Here is a 16079-nt window from a genome sequence, read left to right as displayed (position 1 = left end):
AGGCTGGCCTCGAACTCAGAAATCTGCCTGCCTCTGCCTCCCGAGTGCTGGGATTAAAGGCGTGCGCCACCACGCCCGGCTGATCCCTATGCTTTTGCATCCCAAGTGATGGGATTACAGGCATAAACTGACATATCTCACCCAGCCCGATCTGTGACACCTGAATTTTAAATGATTTAATTTATGTACATTGGTGTTTTGCCTGCATGTATGCCTGTGTGAAGGTGTCAGGTTCCCTGGAACTGGAGTGACAGACAGTTGTGAGCTGCCATGTGGATGCTGAGAAATGAAGCTGGGTCCTTTGGAAGAGCAATCAGTGCTCTTAACCGCTGAGCCATCTCTCCAACCCCCAACAACCTGAACTTTCTATCAGCTCTGTATATCTGAATGCACTTGGACTTGGACATATCTCTCTGCTTCTTAGGGCTGAAGCGCCTCTACCTGTGAGCCGAGACTGCTGAATGAATCAGATATCGTGGGGCCTAACACAGTTGTGTCCACAGGGTCAGTAGTTAATGGAGCTGTCTAGAATGCAAAGCATGCACAGATCCAGGAAGTGGTTGGTGTTTGTGAGTGATTTCTCAACTCAGAGCATTGGAGCAGGGGTCCAGATAGTCTAAGTCTGTCCTGGAAGGAAAGCAATCAAATGGCTTTGAGCTCTTTCACCAGAAGAGGGCACCCCAGCCTCATGGTCTAGATGGTGCCTCAGCCATCACTTTCAAGGTAAAGTGAAGAGAACAGAGTAACCTCAACTTCCCTCCACCAGGGAAAGACCAAGGGCCAGGAGACATAGACAGGATGCAACAAAAACACGTGGACTGGACGTAGGATAAAGGCAGGAGGAGGATAAGAGATAGGCATGGCTGCAAGCTTAGTACCAGGATGCAGGAGAGTCAGGGGCCAAGGTCATCTACAGTTAAATAGCAAATTCAAGGTTATCCTGGGCTTATGTGAAACTGTCTCAAACAAAAACCGTGACCAAAAAAAAAAAAAAAAAAAAAAAAACCAACAACAAAAACCCTAAATTAAATAGAGCTTCCTGGGGTCAGAGTATACCACACCTACAAACACAGACAAGAACAGCTGGAGTAGGATCACCCTGAAGTTTCCTAAGAAGGTACTGCCATCTCCAGTGAACAGAGCCAAATCCTGTCCTGAAAGGGGCTGAAAGCCAGGTTGGGCTGACTGCAGCCATCAGTATGCAATGTTTATGCAAGCACACACGAGAGAGTGCAGTACTGAGGAAATCTTAGCCTGAGGCCTTGGCTCCCCATTTGCACCTCCCAACCCTCCAACAGTATCTCCTCCAGTCTTCCTTCCCTGAGCAGAGCTGATTTCCAGGAGACACGTTGCAGATTCTAGGAATGTGGATCTGAATTTAGCTAGAAACAGACCCATCAGAGAAGTCTCTGATTCAAGTGACCCTGTCCTGGGAAACCAGGAGAGAGAATGACAACCCCACCCCTAACTCTTCCCATTCCTGGGTGTTCCTCACTTGAACAGCTCAGCCATCTGGGTCTCTCGTTGTACATGCCATTCTAAAGAACAGAAACTACACTTTATTCTCCATCTTCCACCAAGTGCAGGCTTCACTGGAGCAGTGTGTGTGTGTGTGTCTGTCTGCCTGGGCTGGTGCAGAGGACCTGTGTTTGATTCATAGCACCCACACGCTGGCTCACAACTCGAGTTCCAGGGAACCTGACACCCTTTCTGACTTCTGCAGGTACCCAGTCATGTACATGGTATGCAGAAACATGTTCTCAAAACACAAATACATATAAACTTTTTAAAAAAGATTTTGTGTGCCTATATATACATAAGAGTACTTTGTGGCCGGGAGTGGTGGCCCATGCCCTTAATCCCAGCACTCGGGAAACCCTGTCTCAAAAACAACAACAACAACACAAAAAAACAAAACAAAAAAGAGTACTTTGTGCATGTAGGTGCCTAAGAAGTCGGGGGGGGGGGGGGGGGACTCTGGAGTTCCAAGTAGTTGTGAGCTTCTGGTATGGACAATGAGAAAAGAATCCAGGTCTTCTGCACTAGCAAGAGGCAAGGTCTCTTGCTGAACCTGGAATTTGCAGGTTCAGTTCCTCCTGATAGGCCTCTTACCTGGGATCCCCCCTTTCCCTCCTCAGTCCTAGGGTTACAGTCAGACCACAGTTTTTTTTTTTTTTTTTTTTTTTAAAGATTCATTTATTTATTTATTATATGTAAGTACACTGTATCTGTCTTCAGACACTCCAGAAGAGGGCGCCAGATCTCGTTACGGATGGTTGTGAGCCACCATGTGGTTGCTGGGATTTGAACTCTGGACCTTCGGAAGAGCAGTCGGGTGCTCTTACCCACTGAGCCATCTCACCAGCCCCAGACCACAGTTTTTAATGCAGGTTCTGCGGATCTGAACTCTGAGCATCTTGCTTGCAAAACAAGTGCTTTGCCCATTGAGTCATCTCCCTCTGTGGGATTTTGAAAAGATATTTATGCTGTCTGAAGATGTGTGCACTGTGCACATATGGAGGTGTGGGCACGAGCTGAAGGAACTGGCTCTCCTATGTGGACCCCAAGAGAAAGCTCAGGATGTCAGGCTTGGTGGCCAACACCTTTATCCGCTAGAACCATTTTTGACAGTTCCCATTGGAGCTTTTACCTTCAGTTCCCATAGCTATAAAAAGTAGATGAAAACACGTTTCTTGCTTCAAAGGACTTTGACGGTGATCACAAGACACACCTCTCATATGTACCTGTGATAAACTTCACATCAGGACAGGAATGCAGCACCCTGTTTTTAGAATCCTGAAACCCAGCTAGGTGGCGGCGGCACACAACCTTGATCCCAGCACTCAGGAGGCACAGAGACAGGGAATCCCTGAGCTTGAGGCCAGTCTGATCTACATAACAGGTTCCAAGGCAGGAATCTGGAGGTAGGAACTGAAGGAGGAGCCTCAAAGGGGGTGCTTAGCCTGATTTTTTGTACAGCCCAAGACCACTGCCTAGTGTGTTGGCCCCTTCCTCATCAGTCAGTCAAGAAAATGTCCCAGATGTGCCTACAGACCACTATGACAGAGGCTTTTCTCAATTCCCTCTTCTCAGATGATCCTGCTTGTCAGGTTGACAGAGCCCATGACACACCTGCTAGCCTTTCCTGAACAGCATAGCATGTGCACTCTGGATGAGGTTGCTTCTGAGTCCAGCTTTACCATGTCCCTGCCAGGCAGCTCCTTGATTTTGGGTGGGTCTGCTTGTGAACTCAACCCCAGTCCAGATGTCTGTCCATCGAGGCCTTTCTGCCAAGGCCCTGCCTCAGAAAAGCTCCAGCTGGAAAGGGCTCAGGACCTCCCTTCCTCTCTTAGACCAAGGCCTGGGCTCTGCTCAGTGAAGTGTGAAGGAGCCCCCTCCTCCCCTGAAGCCACAGGCATGGGGCCTTTAAATTATGGAATAGCTTTCTCTGTCCCTCTCAGGAAGACCCAACCGCCCCAACTAAATAATTCAGCACCTTGGGAAGACCCAATGGATCCTGACACAGCTGAAGTAGGTCAGACCATGACTTGGCCCCCAGGAGGGAGCTGTCAAACATGTAACAGCTTTTTCTCCATGCTTGAAGGAGCTGCAGGCTGGGAGGGCCCTTGCTTGCATGGCAAGATCACATAGCAGTGAGGGGTACCACTAGAAAGAGCCAATTCCTTCCTTTCCTGGAATTAAGTGCAGGTATGTCCCCTCCTGAGTTTTCCTCTAGGTTCCAGGTAACCTGCCCACCTGCCACGAGTTACCCCATTGCCTGGGCCCTCTCCCAGCTCAGTTAGCACCTAGATGCACGACATCCCTGACACATGAGCAGTTAACAGCCTACACCCAAGCCACACAGGAGAAGAGATGCAAGTCATCAAGGTTCAACTGGAGCCAGCCACGGCCGCTTTGCTCAGAGGAAACCAGTAGGAGGCAGGCTTTGGTCACTGGCCCTGCCCTGCAGGACCAGGGTGGACAAAGAAGCAAACTCCCCCTCTAGGGGAGCTGGGAAGGATTTCAAGCCACTTCTAATATTCAACTAAAACACCGTGTCACAGTAGAGTTAGGGCAGCCACAAGAATCCTGTCCATGCTAACCCCAGGTTCCCAGCGCAACCTCACCTTAAAGACCTTCTGCTTTCTTCCCAGAAATCAGTTGCCATCCACAGCTAACAGCACTGGTTAGTTTAACGCATCAGAGGCAAGGTTTTGTGGATCCTCTGTCCCTACAGGCCAATAGATGTACACCGAGGTCAGACTCTAGAGACCGACCCTAGCACACCAACTTCAGTTTTTCTGTACAAGGGGGTTTGAGAAGACCACAGGGTTGGAAGGGTGAAGGTGAGCAGATAAAGGCACACTCAGGCTCCTGACCGTGTGCAGGGACTAAGGATCTCTGCCTTCAGAATTCCCAGAACAAGGAGAAAAGTCATCATAGAGGATGGGATGATGGAGGGTGGGCACCTGAAGACCCTGGTGCAGTCACTCTCCACTTTGGGACAGGCTCCTCAGCTTATTAAAGAAAGCAACAATAGCAGCTCTGAGGTCAGGCCACCAGGCCAGGACTGTTTCTGGCCTCCCTGTTGTCATCCTCAGCCCAGCAGCCTGCATCCCATGGATCATACATAGAAGCAAAAATCAGAGCAGAGTCACTTCAGGTTTTTATTTTGCATTTCATTTATGATCCAGTTTCACATTCTCACAGGGTCACCAATTACAACAGCCACCTCCAGACATCATTGTCCGAAATCCGAGCTGAGGTTTAAAGGCAAAGCGCAGACCTGCTCGTAAAATAAAACAAAATTGCACAATTTATCCTTCATCTCATCCTTCTTAAACCAAAGCCCGACACAAAGGCCAACTGCGAAAGAACGGAAACCCCTTTTCTTCTTCATGCTTCAAACTAAACATTAAACTTATCTGACAGGCTGAACAAGGTCTCTTTAATAATTAATGGTAAACACATGAAAAACCCTTTATGATCCATAAATATTTTGTTACACAGGGTACAAAAATACTTTTCACGTTTTGGTTGGTTTCGAAGTTCAGGAAGAATGAGGTGCAGTGGCAGGGTGGGGTGCACTGGGGAAGGCAAGCGCAAGGCAGGCTTCTCAGACCTGTCAGCCTGGAGAAGGAGACAATGCAGGGCTCTGATCTGAAGTGGAATTCAGAGGCTATGGATCTGCTGTTGGATGAGAACGGAGTCTGTGTGCGTGTGTGTGTACATGTGCGTGTGCCCCCAAGTTAGGAGCTAGGACCCCCCAAGGTAGAAATGACCTCAGGCTCTGGGCCCCCCGAAGCAGGGTGGGTGCAGGAGTCGGGAGTGGAGAGAAGCAGTAGGCTGGACCAGCCTCCAGTGCCAAGACCTGTTGCTACGGCGACAGTTTGGGAACAAACTATACACACATTTGCACAAGTGTCACAATTCATAAACATGCAAAAGTAAATGTCCCTTTTCCTAGATGGGGAGCTACAGATACAAGTCTGAGCAGGAGGACAGGCTGCGCTGGGTCCCAGTGAGGCCTGCAAACTGGACCTAGGTATCCAAGGCCTCAGATCCTTCTGAAGGCCTTGGAGAACTGAGGAAGAAAACAAGAGCCATCCACTGAGTCAGGCTTCAGATTCACAGTGTCTAGAGGGAAGCAGCAGTTCCACACAGGCCTCGGGTGGCAGTGAGGGCAGAGCCCTGTTTTGGCCCCACACAACCCAGGACCAACTCCAGGGTGACAAGACCTGAAGGGAAGGGAAAGAGAGAGCGCCATCAGCAGAGTGGAATGGGAACTGGCTATGGAGGCTGTAAAGAGGGGGTTGGGGGTAGTGCAGGGTAAGTTTAGGACAGAAGGATGAAGCAGCCAGGTGCCTCCCTTCCCCTCAGCCTACAGCCCCAGCAAACGCCCAGGAACAGGGAGAAGATCCACACATGTGAGCAGTCAGCATCAAGGACACTGACCCCTAGAGCCAACACTTACTGAGGAGCTAACAGAACTGGCGGTACTTCCATCCTTGCTGGGTGGTGTCAGAGGAGGGGTACCAGCGCACCTGTGAGAGAAGCCAGTCAGTACATACCAGCTGCTTACCTCGGTCTCAGAAGAGCCAGGCGAATCTGCCAGAGTCTTATGGCTGATCAGGCTGCCGCTTGGCAGAGCCTGGGCCAGCTACTCACCTCTAAGCGTCAGCTTCCTCCTCTTAAAAATGGGAAATTACCACCTGGCTCACCTTCTCTGAAGGTCAGGGTTCCATGAGGAGGACATGTCCGGATTTGACCCCCCCACTTTTTAAAATATACTTTGCATGTGTGTGTGTCCATCCATGTATGCATGCTTTGGCATACATGAAGTGATAGCACAACTTGTGGGAGTTGGTCCTCTCCTTCTATCACATGAACTTCATCAGGCTTGACAGACAAGTGTCTTTACCTGCTGAGCTATCTTGAAGGCCTTTGGGTTTTTTGGTTTGTTTTGAGATAGGGGCTCACGAATCTCAGGGTGGCCTTGACTCGCCATATAACTAAGAATGACCTTGAGTTTCTGATCCTACTGCTTCTACCTTCTGAGTGCTGGGATTACAGAAGTGAGCAACCATGCATGTTTTATGCAGTGCTGGGATTGAACCCAGGGCTTCACTCTGTAAACCCTGCCAACAGTGATGCCTAGTCTGAAAATTTATTAACAGGAGAATGAGCTTGACATAGTTCGTGCTGTTTCTTTGGATATGTTTCTCAATCTAGCTAAAGAACAAACATGGCTGCAAAGATCAAGCAAGACAGCAGGGAAGACACTAAGATACTTTGCAAACCCAGTGTGGTTGGTCTCCAAGGAGTGGGTCTCCACACACAGGTCCTGCAACTCCTCAATGCGGCCACATTTGACCTTTCTATCTATCCCACACTCTTGTTATATGGCTTCTAAGTTCAGAGACTCAAAAGCCCTACAGAGCCCTCAGGCAGGAGACAGCTTTAGATTATCCTATAGGGCCAATAGCTTCCTATACTATGACAATCACAGAAGGCTCCAAACAAAGCTGGATTCTCAGAGACTAGTCAATTAAACAGTATATATCCCTCTCTGTGAGCTTCATGTCTGGCAAGAACAGCTGAGCTGCAGCCAGACAAAGGCTTCAAGGGAAGGAACCTGCTCCACCATGCACTGCATGTCAACCCCAGCCTGACCCAAAACTGTCTGGGGAAAGTTGGGTCTGAGCATCCAGGAGGAGAGCCTAGAGTCCCCTTAGGAAAGAGTGGGGTGGTACTTAAAAGCTTCTATAGAGTATGAGTTAGAAGCTGGGCATTCAGACAACACACATGGAGCTGTAGCAGGCAGACCCAGTTGGCCCACTTGGCTGTACGATTCCTGTTCTTGGGTAAGCAGAAAGGGCATGACCAATGCCAGGCCCTCTGGGCTGAGGGAGATGATCTAGAAACCTGCTCCCTCCCAACTCTAGGCGCTACTTGTAGAGTATATCATTTAGGCCATCACATCCCCCAAGGACAGACAGACGGTGATGAGAATTAGGGGCTGATTATCCTAACACTTGTATACTTGGTCCGTAGCAAGACAGGCTCTTCCTTCTCCTGGCTGACAGCTTAAAGAAAGAAGAAATGCCTCAGGCCCTCTGCTGGACTAGGTCACCCTCTTAGAACTTACTCACACAAAGCAAGGATGTAAGTAGTAGTCTGGCCATCACACAAGCTCAGGGCTCCAGCCAGCTCAGAATCCCATGAGCCCTGCCCACCACCCTTTACCCAGCTGGAGCAGCCCCGTGACAATCAGTGCTTGGCTGGCTGGCAGCCCATGGGACCAGACAAAGGGTAACTGGATGAAAGCCTTCCATACAGGGGAGCGGACGCCTCAGATGGCTGCTTGAAAGTCTCTTCCGTACTTGCTCCTCAGGTGTCCCAACTACAGCAGTTCCTTGGCCCTGGAGTATTGAGATGGTGGGTGGGGACATTTATGGGCCCAGGGCAACTAGGCCACGGGTGCCAAAGGAATGTGCTTGAATGGAGGCACTCAGTGGGGTTGCTGTGAACACCCCACAGATGCCTGGCATATCCCCCTAAAACCATCCCAGTCCCTTTCTGTGTTTCCTCTTCTTGCCCTCTGACCTCCACCCATACATACATCCTGGCACTCATGCCCACATAAACAGCTAAGATGATGGTGATGGTGAAGAAGAGGATGATGATAAGTAAATGCTTTAAATGATCACAGCATCAACAAACTTCACTCTTTGCCTGACAAGACTATTGTGATAGGTCCAGGAATTTGCGATAATGAAAACCCATTAGGCCAAGTACCCACAAATGTGTGGCAAGGGGACCTACCTCACTAGATCTTGTCAGCAGGAAAGAACTTCTAACATCTTCAACACCTGCCAGGAATTGGCCCGTTTAAACAATGCTGTGCCAGACAGGCATGGGTATAAATCTTGTTACTGACATGGAAAACTAACTGTCCTAAGATCAAGTTCCAGCAAGGCACGGTGGTCACACTCCTAATGCTTGAACTCAGGTGGTAGAGGTAGAGAATGAGGAGTTCAAGGTTTGGCCTTGGGTGCATGAAACTTAGTCTCAAAAAGCCAAAACAAACAAACATTAATAACTTTGTATAGAAAATTTTATGAAGGACTCGCACCTATGGATTTACTTACATAGCCTCTCCCAAATTCAATAATTCACTTATTTACTCTCGTGTATGTGTGTGGGCACGTGGGCATGTGTGCCAGTGTGTGAGTGGAATCCGTTCTCTCCTCCTTTCACCTTTCTGCGTGTTTCTGGGATCAAACTCTGGGCACCATGCTTGGCTACAAGCACCTTAACCCTCCTGAGCCACCTTACCAGGACCTAAAATAGAATTTTTAAAAAAGAGGCAGCCATCAGTAGACATGAAAGAACACATCTGGTATCCCAGCACTGAAGCTGAGGCAGGAGGACTTCCACAAGTTTAAGGCTTTTCATTTTTTAAAGAAAAAGAGAAAGGTTTTCCCTAGAGTAGGGTAAGCCAAAGTTAAGAGAAACCCATTCTGTTTGGTGTTCTCCCTAAATGCAAATCTGTCGGAGCTTAAAGGCCTCTGAGGTACCTGCCACATGTCACACGCTGTGCATGAGTTTCACTCATGAACTTCTAAAGTGTCAAGAGCCCCATTACATTACATGGGCAGGAAAACATGCAAGGAGTCTGTGTCCTTGCGGCCACACCCGCTTCCACTTTTCCATATAGGGAAAGTTTTGCTGTTGCGACAGTTGCAGTGAAACACAAGTTGACTTCAGATCTGCTATGTAGTAGAGGCTGGGCTGAACTCCTGACCCTTCTGTTCCCACTTCCCTAAATGCTGAGGTTAGAGGCAGAGGCAACAATGCCTACCACAGGAGAAGCCTGCTATGTTAAAACATGAGTGCCATAGAATTCTCTTCAGGGCCCTCCTGCAGGTGTGCTCTGTGAAGCCACTGGGCTATGGGGCCTGGGACGCAGCAGACAGGGGATAGATAGTGGTATTAGTTCTCAAACCTTTCATTTTTTTACCTGCTATCATTTCTCAAGGCCACCTCCTTGCCCTCCGTATTTCTATTGGTTCTCTGGGTCAGAACCTCTTACTTAGACTCAAGTGTTCACTTCGCTATTTAGATACTTTCAGCCTCCACTTCTGGTGCAGTACTGTCATGGAGCAAAGTGAGGAGGGGTCTTGAAAGGGAAAAACAAGGTATCACTACATGGAATATGCCTTTTAACTACGTCTGGTCCTATGCCATCCTCTACTGAGGATGTCCAGTAAGTTTGAAAAACAGGATCAGAACTAGAGACTGTTTCCTCCAAGATATACCAGTGTGCTTTAGGGTGGCCTCCTTCCTGTTCCCAGGAAGGCTAGAAGGCAGCATCTCAGGCAGACACAGACCTCAGGCATCCAGCTAGACAATAATAATAATCCACCTGCCTTAGCAATCATAAACTCCAGCACTTTGACAGCACTTTATTCACACCGACAGCTGCATCAAAGCTGAGTGTGGTAAAACACAAGTTACCCTAGCGTTCTAAGAAGGGGCAGATTAGATCAAGGTCATCCTAGGAGTCATGAGACCCTGTCTCAAAAAGCACAAAGTACAGCACTTGGAAGGCAGAGGCAAGTCGATCTCTTAATTTAAGGGCAGCCTAGTCTACACAGAGTTCTAGAATAGGGCTACACAGACAAACTGTCTTTAACTAGGGGCAGAGGTGAGGATGGGGCTGAAGAGATGGCTCAGTGGTTAAGAGCACTGGCTGCTCTTCCAGAGGTCCTGAGTTCAATCTCCAGCAACCACATGGTGGCTCACAACCATCCATAATGGGATCTGATGCCCTCTTCCAGCATGTAGGTGTACATGCAGATAGAGCACTTATCTACATAAAATAAAAAAATCTTTTTTTAGAGCCGGTCATGGTGGCGCACCTCTTTAATCCCAACACTCGGGAGGCAGAGGCAGGCGGATTTCTGAGTTCGAGGCCAGCCTGGTCTACAGAATGAGTTTTAGGACAGCCAGGGCTACACAGAGAAACCCTGTCTCCAAAACAAAACAAAAAAAACCCAAATAATCTTTTTTTAAAAGGCGGGGGTGGGGTCTGGGGATGGGACCCTTGAGATGTAGCTCAGTTGATAGTACTTGCTGAGTACCAAGTAAAACAGGGTGATACCTGCCTATGATCTCAGTACTCTGTGGAGGTAGAGACAGGGGAATGAGAGGCTCAAGGCCATCCTGACTCTTGGCTACACACTGCAATTATAAATTAGCCTGGAGGGGCTCTAGAGATGGCTCAGCGGTTAAGAGCACTGACTGCTCTTCTGACAGTCCTGAGTTCAAATCCCAGCAACCACCTGGTGGCTCATAACCATCCATAATGAAATCTGACACCCTCTTATGGGGTGTCTGAAGACAACTACAGTATACTTACATATAATAAATAAATAAATCTTTAAAAAAAAAATAGCCTGGAATACAAGAGATCGGAGAGATTTAGTTAAGCAACTTGTCAAAGGTCACAAAGAGGTTGTGTAATGGGGGCCAGGATCTGGACTACAGTTAGAAAGCAGTAGAGCATGGGAAGAAGCCGGGAAGAGGACCGCAGGACAGGCAGCTACAGAGTTCAGCTCCCAGCTAGCAGAGCAGAGGGGCCCTCTTGACAAACCCACTGTTGCTGGCTCCATATACCTGACACAGACCAGCCTTCTCATTTTACAAATGAGCACACATAGGCCCAAAGGTGAAGATCATGTAGCTAATTAGTAGCAAAGCTGGGATCTCACACACACACACACACACAGATACACACCAATCCTTCTCAGGGCCCATGTGCTCACACACTCACTCACACACACACACACACACAGATACACACCAATCCTTCTCAGGGCCCATGCGCTCACACACTCACACACACACACTCTCTCACACACACACACACACACACACACACACACACACACACACACACACACAGCTTCCCTGACTCCTACTTTGATCCAGCGTTAATACTCATACCTTCCACTCTGGAAGGCATCAGCACTTTTGATGAATTTTCCAGATGCCCAGGGTGCTCAGCTGGAGAAAGTACCACGTTTAACCACATTTTGGCCCACAATCAGAACCTGCTGAGAGACTTTCCTGCTGGGGTATACCTGCCATGATAGCAGCACCTGGCTTGGATTTCCCACATGGAGACTGGGACAAACTCTGGGTCCCAAAGCCACTCAAAAAAACTTAGAAATGGATATGCACTCAGATCCTAGGTAAAGCGCCCAATTCTGCTTTCTACTGCCCAGGTCAGGACCAAATAAATAGCCACCTCCAACTGTTCCTTTCTTGAAGGTATAGGACACTCCCTGCTTCAAGGCTCACTTTTTGGTGACGTCTGAGCAGAGGTTTAGATAGATTCAATCCTGCCCTTGATATCCCTCCTGTGGCTGCTTGGCTGGGTCCCCTATACATAGCTACTCTTTTTCCTGCCCCCAATGCCCAGTCCCCAAATTTGTAATCCCAGTACCTGAAGCTGAGGTAGGAGAACTACCAACAAGGCCAGCCTGGCCTCCAGAGCAACACTGTCTCAGAAAAACAGAACTAAACAACAAAAAAGGAACACAAATATAAAAAACAACAACAAAAATAAGTCAGGTGTTGTGTTGTATGCTTGTAACCTCAGCATTTGGGAGGTAGAGGCAAGAGTATCAAGAGGTCAAGGCCAGCCTGGGCTACATACATAAGTTCCCCCACCCCCGTTTTATAAACCAAAATAAATCTACCAACAAAGCAAAATAATTAAACCAATAAAACCTACCCAAAAAACAAGGCTGACAAGATGGTTTGGCCCACATGGTAGAGAACTGATTTCTAAAAGCCGTCTTATAATCTCTGCACATGTAAGACACACATAAATGTAATCAAACGGGAGTCCTAAACTATCCAGGCAAAGCTCTAGCCTTTATTGTGTCACTATCCAACTCTAAACAATCCAAAGGCACAGTTTATTATTCTAGTTCTCCACAGTAATAACTGAGGCACGGAAACCTTTAAAAGCTTGATAAGGGCCAGGCGTGGTGGCGCACGTCTTTAATCCCAGCACTCGGGAGGCAGAGACAGGCGGATTTCTGAGTTCGAGGCCAGCCTGGTCTACAAAGTGAGTTCTAGTACAGCCAGGGCTATACAGAGAAACCCTGTCTCGAAAAACAAAAACAAAAAAACAAAAACAAAAACAAAAGCTTGATAAAATTCATAAAGATAGGAAGGCCAAGCAGACCCTGCCTGCATGTCCCTGGTTTCTGCTCCTAACATTCAGATCCCTAGGGACACTGATTCCAAATAATCTGGGAAGATAACAGTTGTGGGGGTTCTGGGGTTTTCTTGGGCACCATGTCACACATTTTAGCTCAGGCTGTCTTAAAAATCCCAGCAATGGGACTGGAGAGATGGTTCAGTAGTTAAGGGCACCAACTGCTCTTGCAGATGTCCTGAGTTCAATTTCCAGCAACCACATGGTGGCTCACAACCACCTATAATGGGAACTGACACCCTCTTCTGGTGAGTCTGAAGAGAGCAACAGTGTACTCACATACATGAAATAAATAAGTCTTAAAGGGGGGTGGGGGGCTGGAGAGATGGCTCAGCGGTTAAGAGCACCGACTGCTCTTCCGAAGGTCCTGAGTTCAAATCCCAACAACCACATGGTGGCTCAAAACCATCCGTAATGAGATCTGACACCCTCTTCTGGAATGTCTGAAGACAGCTATGATGTACTTACATATAATAAATAAATAAATCTTTTTTTAAAAAAAAAAATCCCAGCAATCCTCTTGCCTCAATTTCCTAAATACTAAGATTACAGACACAAGCTACCAATCCTGAGAAAAGACAACAATTCTGTTGCTGCAGCCCCAGAGGCAGGAGCAGACAGCCTATGCCAAGTAAGCACCCCCAACTTCCACTCAAAATGGCTTACCTGAGCATGTAGGGTGGCGGCAGCAGCAGCAGCAGCAGTGGCAGCTGGGTAGGTGAACGTGGTATGTGAAATGGCTGGGGTCAGCTCTGTGGTGTAGAGAGGGTAAGGGGCCCAGGCCTCTGGGGATGCAGGAATCAGAGCAGTCCCCATCAAGTCATCTATAACAGGAGACAACAGCCTCCATAGTCAGAACACTGGTCTCCCCTCCCAGCACCCCTTTCCAAACAGAAAAGGACCCAGCACTATAAATGAGCCTTAGTTACCCTTCCTCAAGACCAGGGAAAGAAGCCCCGGGAGCTTGCTTGGCATGATGAATACCCTATTTCGTGAAGATCTCAAGCAGGCTATAGATAGCCTATATTAAACAAGAGAAATCACAGAAAGGCTTCAAGGAAATCTCGCAGGCCTGATAGCTTTGGAGCCCAGTCTTCTTGAGTCTAGAGAAGGCTGCAGAGGAAGAAGTGGGATGCTAAGTTTCAGGGTAAGTGGCTATGGGTGAAAGAAAGTCCCAGAAAAGGAGATATGACCCATCTCAGGATCTGAATATGTGCAGGTTAACAAGAGCCTGCTCGTCTAGGCTGAGCCAGAGGGCAGGAGAAGGAAGGTCAGAGCCCCACTCACAAGGGTCCCGGGCGATCAAGTGTGCTCCTAGAGCAGGGTGGACACTGGTGGGATTTGGTGTTGCTATTAGTTTGCTCTTGGCCATCTTGGTGTTGGCTTTGGCAAACTCTAGCCTCAGGGTCTGCGGGTTCTCCGGATCAAAGCGAATACCCTATATGGGGAGAAAAGAGAGACGAATGCAAGGACCCATACTATCAACTCTCATCTGTAGAGAGGGCCCCAGAAGGTTGCGAGCTCAGCTGTAAGACTTTTCCACACAGGGCTACAGTGGAGGGAAAGCTGCTGAGATGTGGAGTGATGACACTTTCATAAACAAGGCAGCCAGAGACTCTGTCCAGGGACGGGTGGGAAATAAAAACCCACATTTATTGGTGGGCAGTAAGGGAAGATCTGCAATGGACAGAACGGGGCCAATCACCCCGTCAGAGAAAGGCAGGCAGGCCCTCTGTCTACTCACATTCAATGCGTTTTTGGCTGCTTCCGCTCCTGCCCGGCTGTCAAAGATCACAAAACCAACAGGCTAGTAGGAAGAAAAAGAGAGGACGGCCTTGCATCTCTCCCTGCCTTGCATCTGCACCCCAGGTCCAGCACTTGCCTAGCGTGTCAAAGACCTTGGGCTTGACACCCTCCCCCGCAATACCACAAACATAAGAACATAATAACAGTAAAAACAACAACAGCAGCAGCAGGAGGAGGAGGAAGAGGGAGAGGAGGAGGAAGAGGAAGAGGAAGAGGAAGAAGGAGGAAGAAGGAGGAAGAGGAAGAGGAGGAGGAAGAAGAAGAGGAGGAGAAAGAAGAGGAGGAGGAAGAAGAGGAGGAGGAAGAAGAGGAGGAGGAAGAGGAACCAACACCTAATTTAAAACAGTTTGACTTTCTGGTAAGGGAATACAGAGGAAAAAAACCCTTGCCCATACCCTCTCTAAGGTATGTCTGGAAGATTCATAATTCACAACCATCTAAGTTAAGCGTCCCTTATAAGCACCACACTATAAAATGATTCCAAAACAGCACTGGCCCATGGGCCATATTAAACATCACCTTTTCTGTAAGTTTTTTTTTTGTTGTTGTTGTTTGTTTGTTTTATTTTTAATTTAAAGCAGCACCAAGGACTAAAGCAAGGTCTGATATATGTTAGGCAAGTACTCTATCACCAAGCTGTAACCACACCCCAGAACCATTGTAAATACATGCAGATAAGGTTGAAAGTTTCTGACTTCACACTCCGGGTTTCCTCCAGGAGGCCAGAGCCCAGCTATCATCTCATCTCTACAGTCTTTAGCCACTGGGGCCAGGCAGTCTGTTTCCAGAATGCCAGAGCCAGACAGAAAGGAGAGAGGCTGACAAGGCCCAGCTGGCTAGAAAAGGAGAGAGCTGTGGAGGCTGTCCTTCTGTCAGGGCAGAAGCAAGACAGCAAGGAGTGGGTCTCCACCTTCAGATGCCTTCAAACAGTAGGACAAACGTTTCAGTTCCATGCCAGCAGTTAGCCTGAGCTGAGAGGAAAAAACCTAGAAGAGAAATTACCTGTCTTGAGGTGAGCTTGATCAGGGACCCTTCATAGCCCTGTGGAGAGAGGTGGCCATTTCAGGGGGTCAGAAGCTGTTGCCGTGCTACCCCAGCACTGTCTCCCCCATCAGCCATCCCCTGAAGCATTCTGTAATCGTCCAAAGGCAACCCTCACACTGAGGCTGAGTTCCTGAGGCCTTAAGTGTTCTGAATCACATGGTACAGCAGTGCCCAGGGCATTCCCAGGGCTCTACTAAATTACCATTTGAGAGCAAGTCCCTTATCCAGTTTCCTCAGCTTAAAAAAAAAAAAAAGCTACATCAAGTCTCAAGAATTCTTCACATGAGCCGGGCGTGGTGGCGCACGCCTTTAATCCCAGCACTCGGGAGGCAGAGGCAGGCGGATTTCCGAGTTCGAGGCCAGCCTGGTCTACAAAGTGAGTTCCAGGACAGCCAGGGCTACACAGAGAAACCCTGTCTCGAAAAACCAAAAA

The 16079-nt window shown here is 48.3% G+C and overlaps 1 protein-coding gene across 3 annotated transcripts in view; it reads right to left on the bottom strand.

Annotated features, from left to right (window-relative positions):
* Nucleotides 1-4653: 4653 nt before the first annotated feature.
* The window catches only part of Rbpms2 (RNA binding protein, mRNA processing factor 2), a 32355-nt gene continuing 20929 nt past the window's right edge, over nt 4654-16079 (bottom strand). For all 3 annotated transcript variants that reach the window (XM_021171880.2, XM_021171878.1, XM_021171879.2), the window contains exons 4-9: nt 15605-15643; nt 14541-14603; nt 14084-14234; nt 13463-13620; nt 5975-6044; nt 4654-5738 (exon numbers count right to left, since the gene is read on the bottom strand). In XM_021171880.2, the coding sequence (XP_021027539.1) occupies nt 5982-6044; nt 13463-13620; nt 14084-14234; nt 14541-14603; nt 15605-15643 (474 nt within the window). In that variant the 3' untranslated portion in view covers nt 4654-5738; nt 5975-5981. The remainder of the gene's footprint in view (nt 5739-5974; nt 6045-13462; nt 13621-14083; nt 14235-14540; nt 14604-15604; nt 15644-16079) is intronic.

The sequence above is a fragment of the Mus caroli genome, chromosome 9, assembly GCF_900094665.2.
Source record: "Mus caroli chromosome 9, CAROLI_EIJ_v1.1, whole genome shotgun sequence".
In the NCBI taxonomy this organism is placed as follows: Eukaryota; Metazoa; Chordata; class Mammalia; order Rodentia; family Muridae; genus Mus; species Mus caroli.
This window is presented reverse-complemented; position numbering and strand designations above follow the sequence as displayed.